This window comes from Otolemur garnettii, unplaced genomic scaffold (assembly GCF_000181295.1).
Source record: "Otolemur garnettii isolate 467f Iridium unplaced genomic scaffold, OtoGar3 scaffold00100, whole genome shotgun sequence".
Lineage (NCBI taxonomy): Eukaryota > Metazoa > Chordata > Mammalia > Primates > Galagidae > Otolemur > Otolemur garnettii.
Genome location: NW_003852495.1, coordinates 7,433,355 through 7,440,631, shown reverse-complemented (window position 1 = coordinate 7,440,631; position 7,277 = coordinate 7,433,355). Strand labels below are relative to the sequence as shown.

Here is a 7,277-nt window from a genome sequence, read left to right as displayed (position 1 = left end):
GTTGCAGCCATCATTGTTGTTTTGGCGGGTCCGGGCTGGGGATTCGAACCCGCCACCTTAGGTGTACGTGGCTGGCGCCTTAGCCGGTTGAGCTACAGGCGCCGAGCCTTTTGTTGTTGTTCTTGAGACTGAGTCTCACTATGTTGCCCTCCCAAGTAGCTGGGACTACAGCTGCCCGGCACAATGCCCGGCTATTGGTTGCAGTTGTCATTGTTGTTTAGCAGTCCTGGGCCAGACTTGAACTCACCAGCCTCGGTGTATGTGGCTGGCACCCTACTCAACTGAGCTATAGGCGTCAAACCAGAAAGTTCTTGATAGAACATCCAATGAGGATTACTGGAAATAATACAAGGGATCAAAATGGGACATTATATATCAATATAATATCAATGGGACATTATATTATCACATTCTCCTTTAAATCATTGATACAATTAACTTTGTTGATGATGAGTCTGTACTGCTGACTGCTGTGCCATATTGCTTAGCCACCCCAACTTTCCTTCTGAGCCCCACGTCTGGGGTTCCCATGGTCCCTCACACCTACTATGACTCTAACTGGCCCATAGTGCCTTGCCCATACTTGGTACTTCTCTCTGGTCCTCTTCTTAGGGACAATCCCATAGTTCCCCAATCCCTACGACAGAGGCTTGGGCCTTCTCCTAAATGCCTCTCTCACTCTACTGTCCCCATGGCCCAGCAGCCCCAAAGACTTCACTAGGCCTCTTGAGCATCTCTCCATCTCTCTTGCCCCCTCCTCTCCTCTCTACACCAGGCTTTGTCCTTGCCCACTGCCTCCCTGGGATCTCTTCTTCTAAGCCTGAGCCATCCTCCACAGGGTGGCCAGGGACATCTTTCTATATCTAATGCCATCCTTCAGTCAACCCTCTGGGCTCTGAGAGTTCCCTTGGTCATGCCCAAGCTTCACTCCGGAACCTTGGGGGCTTTGCCTGCTCTGGAGCATGGCAGTATCCTTATAGAGAGACCAATCCAGTTGTCTACCCTAAGTGGCAGAGTAGTGGGGGAGAGTGGTTAGGGAACCCCCAGGGTTATGTCACTCAAGACCCCTGGGGAGGGGCTGGAGTTGAGACTATCAGGTAGAGGGGGAGTGGAATATGGAAGCCACATTGGCTTTTTGCCTGTCCAGTCTCCTTTACCCCTTCCTGACAGCACATTGTTTCTAGAAGAACTGGTGTGCCCAATACATTTGCAAGAGATTAGGATGAGGTTGACTCTACCCTCAGTTCTAGGAGTGGGCTCTGATCCACTTAAACTAATCAAGGTTCCCAGCCCTCTGGCAGTTGATCCATATAGAGGTGATCTTGTGATCTAAATCCATCCAATCAGTGCCTGGGAGTATTTTTTATTTGTAGAGACAGAGTCTCACTTTATCGCCCTTTGTAGAGTGCCATGGTGTCACAGCTCACAGCTCACAGCAACCTCCAACTCCTGGGTTAAGCAATTCTCTTGCCTCAGTTTCCCAAGTAGCTGGGACTACAGGTGCCTGCCACAATGCCCAACTATTTCTTGGGTTGCAGTTCAGCTGGGGCCAGGTTTGAACCCGCCACCCTCAGTATATGGGGCCAGCACCCTACTCACTAAGCCACAGGCGTCACCTTGCCTGGCAGTATTGGAGCCCAGCCCCTTCTTTCTCTGGACAATAGGACATGTGGATGTGCAGCCTCAGGGCTGTCCTGAAGCCAGAGACCACACTAAGAGGAAGGCAGAGCAGGGAAAGCTACAGAAAAATGCGGCCAGAATCCTATGGACATTCAAGGACTCCTGGAGCAAAATGTACCTGAAGGCTATATTAACAAAGCCCATAAATTATCATTTCCACGTAGACTACTTGAAATTTTAGCTACTTACAACTAACGTAAAAATCCTCACCTTGGCTCGACACCCGTGGTTCAGTGATTAGAGTGCTGGCCACATACACTGAGGCTGGCAGGTTCAAACCCAGCCCAGCCTGCTAAAGAAAAACAATGACAACTGCAACAAAAAAGTAGGTGGACGTTGTGGCAGGGTGCCTGTAGTCCCAGCTACTTGGGAGGCTGAGGCAAAAGAATTGCTTAAGCCCAAGAGTTTGAGGTTGCTGTAAGCTGTGACGCCATGGCACTCTGCCAAGGGTGACATGGTGAGACTGTCTCAAAAAGAAAAAAAAATCCTCACCTCTCCAGAGTCCCTTCCTTAAGTCACTAGATAGGTGTTGACATTCAAAACGTTTAACTACTATTACAACTAGGGCATTGAACAATCAGAACAGACTACAGGCGAGGGGTCCTCAAACTTTTTAAACAGGGGGCCAGTTCACTGTCCCTCAGACCATTGGAGGGCCGGACTGTGGGACCTGGGACAAGTTGGCTGCTAAGCAGGACAGGCAGTGGTGGCAAAAACACCAGGCAGGCTGGATAAATGTCCTAGGCGGGCTGCATGTGGCCCGCGGGCCATAGTTTGAGGACGCCTGCTACAGGTCATAGCTGTGGATGGACCTGGGCTGTGGAGGATTCTGCAGAACACAGGAAGGTCTGGGGCACCCTGGGGAGGGGCAGAGCTGAGAAGCACACAGAGAAGCCATTATTTACCAGCTGGCGCAAAAGACCTTGATATTTTAATGATCTATGCAGCTGTGCTCATACAAACCAACTAAATGTGATCCCTTGTGAGAACCCATAGCTGGTCCTGAAATGAGGCTTTATTTGAGTCTGAATGAGAAGGGGACATTCAAACAAAACAGGAAGAAAGGCCTGGGCTTGGTGACAGGCTGCATTTCCAACATGGGCCTGGCAGGGAAGGTGTGAGGGTAGGCAGGACCTGAGGCAGGCAAGAGGCTCAGGTCAATTACTCCTTCCCAGTTTCCTTAGGCTCATCCTTTTTCTCTAAGTCTTTGGAGTTGTGCTTGGAACCCTGAGACTGTAGGCTTGAGACCCTGGAAGAGCCATAGGTGTAGTAGGAGTCTGAGGCGATGATGTTGTTGATCTTCCAGCGGAGCATGTTGCAGCTCCTCACCATGACGGGCCACAGGAGGCAGATGATGATGTACAAGATCACCAGGCCCAAAAATATGCTGGCTGACACCTGCAGGCACCACGCAACAGATGTGGGTGCACAGCCTGGGGGCCCACAGCCCACCCAGCAGGGCAGCTCCTGGACAGCTGCTCACCATGACGATAAAGAAGGCCCGTTCAGCACTGAGCGGGAGCCCATGGATGTGCAGCAAGAAGATGAGCTTGTAGTTGCAGTATGTGCTGTTGTCCACACCTCTGGGGACAATGGGGTCCAGGATTTAGGAAGTAATCATGTGCCCCATGGAAACTTCCACCCTCCACGTAGGCCATGCTGGCTCACCTATTGCTCACCAACACCTTGAAGAAGTAGTCAGGGGCGACGATGCTCTTGGGAATGGTGTCATAGCATGGAGAGTTCTCCTCACACAGCCACCTGCAAGCCCAAGTTCAGGCACTTGTGCTACCAACCATGCCTAGTATGTACTGACCCCTGATTTATTCCTCTGCCCTACACACTTGGGGTGAGCCCCAACTTCCCTCATTCATTCTTCTAACAATGTTTACTGAACAACTACCCTGCCACAGGCTGCTTATTCATTTCCTCCTTCCTCACACCACATGCCAATCATCTGTTACTATACAACCATCCAGATCATGGACTGTGTGCCATGATGTGCCAACTCTTTATTCCTTGCTATCTTCATTCTTTCACTCCATGAATATAGCTTGAGCACTTAGTAGGTACAAAGTCACATCTTTTATTTATTCTCACCTTTATTCATTTTCCAACAAACACAGGTTAAAGACTGACTAGGTGCAAGTTGCTTAATTTGTTCACTCACTGCCTTCATTTGCTCATGGCCTTTTCTTCCTATCACTGAATCAAATATAGTTATAGAGCCCCTATACTAATTTGTTCCTCCATCATTTTATGTGTTCATTAATACCTTCATTTAAATGTCAATAAATGCCTACTATAAATTTATTCATTTGTTCATTGTTCATTCTCTCAGTCAATAAAAACTATGCTGGGGCCAGGCACAGTGGCTCACTCCTGTAATCCTAGAACTCTGGGAGAAGGATCCTCCTAGGGAGATGGTTCATCTGAGCTCAGGAGTTCAAGACCAGTCTAAGCAAGAGCAAGACCCTGTATCTACTAAAAATAGAAAAAACTAGCCTGGGGCCCTGGTGGGTGCCTGTACTCCCAGGTACTTGGGAGGCTGAGGTAAGAGAATTGCTTAAGCCCCAGGGGTTTGAGGTTGCTGTGAGCTATAACGCCATAGCACTCTACCCAGGGTGACAGAGATTCTGTTTCAATAAATAAATAAATAAGTAAACAAATAAATACCATGTTGAGTCTATTCAGGACCTGGTCCTGTGAGGGAGACAGACTCCACCCAAGATAGTGACATTCCACGGTGGTCAGGGCTGGGACAGAGGGGATACAAATAGAAGAGTGGAAGCAGGATGGGGCTACGGGCAGAGGTGTCAGAGTGGGATATAAGTCACAGTTAGATGGGTTGCAGAGGGATGGGGGAATTATAGACAAAGGAGTTAGGACCAGAATAAGGGGCACAGGCAGAGCTGTAGGGCCAGAACTGGTGAGGCACAAGAGGCCAAGGGAGGCAAGAGGAAATTACTTTCCCATGCTGAGCAGAAAAGTTCTCCGGATGAAGGGGCATCTGAATTAAGGCCTGAAGAGACAGTAGCAGGGACCAAGCATTCCAGATAGAGGGTTCAGTTTGTATAAAAGCCGTCCCCATTTGAGGAACACAAAGGCAGTCAGCGTTTGGGTTGGGAATCAAGATTCCTCCCAGAGGCAGAAAGGATAGTCAAGTCCTGTGGTTTTGTGGGCAGGTGGGGGCCCAAGGGGCCTTGTGGCCGGACCACGTACTCACTTGATGCCCGAGCTCTGATGGGACATGATGTGAAAGGCCAAGTCTCTGGTGGTTATTTTGGAACTGGTGGTCCATATGAGGCTGTGAGTCCTGTGCAGGACCGTGTACTTTCATCAGGGGACAGGGCTCCGCGTGCCAGGGCAGCAGATGTGGCTGCAGGCACCAAAACCGGCCTGCGGTGCGAGCAGGGGCGGAGCCTTTGGTGGGATGTGGCCTTGCTGTGAGGGCGGGGGGCGTCACACCAAGTGCGCGGGGAAGAGCCTAGTTGTGTGAAGGTCAGATGGGGAGGTTAAGATGTGTCGCTAGAGTGAGGGCTGCTTGGCTGGAAAGTAGAAGGGGCCTGCAGGGGAAGAAAGGCACGTTATGTGGGAGGGAGGGCACAGGGATTACCTGTCCAACGGGCTGTTGAAGCGGTAGATTTCCTCCTCGGTGTAGTCCCGGATGCTGCCTAATGTGGGCCCTCCGCCCACCACCTTCAGCACAAAGCTGCCAGGGCCGAAGTGCACATGGATTGGTCTTCGACTCCAAGTGCTGCATCCCTTCTCCAACCCCCTTCTCCTGCCCTAGCTCATGCCAGCCATGCCGTTACCTGCCCTGAAAACTGCCAGAGTCTCCCGTCACTAAATCTTGAATCAAGAAGAAGGGATAGAAAGCTGTGGAGTCGGAGGGAGTTGAGACCAGAAGAAATTAGCTTGGCCAGAAAAGTGGAGGACCAAAAGCGGAAGAGAGAGAGGTGATGGAAGACCAAGGGTAAGAGCAGGGGATGGGTGGGCCATGGGAAGGTAAGCCGCCGGGAGAGGGCAGAGGTGGGGGCAAGAGGCCAGTGAGCTCTAGAGAGGACTGGATACACACTGTCACGGAAGAGAAAGCAAGGCATCTCGGCGTCGGTCTGTAAACAGTCAAAGTAATGTTTGTTCTGCAGACGGTTGTACTTCAGCGTGTAGGTGATGTCAAAGGCCAGGCGCTTGCTTGGGGGACAGCCAATAAACACAGGCACCATCAGGTTGCCCTGAGGGGGAGGAGAAAAGTCTCCTGTTGGGGGTGGCCAGGGTCTATTCAGGTCCCTCCAGACAGGGAGGACAAGCCCCCTCTTACACATACCACCGCTACCTACCTGACTCACCCTCACCACCTGGCTCAATACAATCATCATCAAACACTACTTTTAAAAGCATACAGTTATGTAAGCTCTTATTGTGTACGGGCACAAAGTGATTTTGTAAAAGCTTTACATATTCGAATTTATTTATTTATATATTCGTTATTTTTTTTTTTGAGACAGAGTCTCACCATGTCACCCTCAGTAGAGTGCTATGGCATCACAGCTCACAGCAACCTCAAACTGTTGGGCTTAAGCAATTCTCTTGCCTCAGCCTCCCAAATAGCTGGGACTACCAGCGCCTGCCACAACGCCCCGCTATTTTTTTGTTGTTGTCGTAGTTGTCACTGTTTGGCAGGCCTGGGCTGGGTTCAAATCTGCCAGCCCTAGTGTATGTGGTCGGCGCCGTAACCACTGCACTACAGGCACCAAGCCCATATTCAAATTTATTTTCATTTATTTATTTAGAGACAGAGTCTCACTTTGTCGCCCTTGGTAGAGTGTCACGGTGTCACAGCTCACAGCAACCTCCAGCTCTTGTGCTTAGGCAATTCTCTTGCCTCAGCCTCTCAAGTAGCTGGGAGTACAGGCACCTGCCACAACACCTGGCTTTTTTTTTGTTGTTGCAGTTTGGCCAGAGCTGGATTCGAACCTGCCACACTTGGTATTGGGGCCAGTGCCGTACTTATTGAGCCACAAGCGTCGTCCCATCAAATTTATTTAATCCTCAAAATAGCCCTGTGTGGTAGAGACTAATAACCCTGTTTTATTTATTTTTATTTTATGTATTTGAGACAGAGTCTTACTCTGTTGTCCTGGTAGAGCGCCAGTCATAACTTACAGCAACCTCAAATTCTTGGGCTCCAGTGATCCTCCTGTCTCAGCCTCCCAAATAGCTAGGACTATAGATGCCCACTACAACACCTGGCTAGTTTTTCTGTTTTTAGTAGAGATGGGGTCTTGAACTCCTGAGCTTAAGCAATCTACCTGCTTTGGCTACCCAGAGTGCTAGGATTATAGGCATCAGCCACCATGCCCAGCCAATAACCCTATTTTAGAGATGGCAAAAGTAAGGGACAGAGAGGTCAACCAATTTATTAAGCATCCAAGGTCACATGGTGGGTAAGTTGTAGCGTTGGATTGGAACAGACAGGTTAACTGCAGTTGCCTCTAGAATAAGACATAGAAAACAACCAACAGGCTCGGCGCCTATAGCTCAACCGGCTAAGGCGCCAGCCACGTACACCTAAGGTGGCGGGTTCGAATCCCCAG

General features: G+C 49.9%; 1 protein-coding gene across 2 annotated transcripts in view; it reads right to left on the bottom strand.

The window, feature by feature from the left end:
* Positions 1–2,618: 2,618 nt before the first annotated feature.
* Positions 2,619–7,277, bottom strand: part of CATSPERG (cation channel sperm associated auxiliary subunit gamma) — a 30,826-nt gene continuing 26,167 nt past the window's right edge. For both annotated transcript variants that reach the window (XM_012809196.1, XM_023516945.1), the window contains 7 exons: positions 5,759–5,915; positions 5,496–5,559; positions 5,297–5,392; positions 4,907–4,996; positions 3,349–3,441; positions 3,164–3,263; positions 2,619–3,078 (listed from right to left, as the gene is read on the bottom strand). In XM_012809196.1, the coding sequence (XP_012664650.1) occupies positions 2,842–3,078; positions 3,164–3,263; positions 3,349–3,441; positions 4,907–4,996; positions 5,297–5,392; positions 5,496–5,559; positions 5,759–5,915 (837 nt within the window). In that variant the 3' untranslated portion in view covers positions 2,619–2,841. The remainder of the gene's footprint in view (positions 3,079–3,163; positions 3,264–3,348; positions 3,442–4,906; positions 4,997–5,296; positions 5,393–5,495; positions 5,560–5,758; positions 5,916–7,277) is intronic.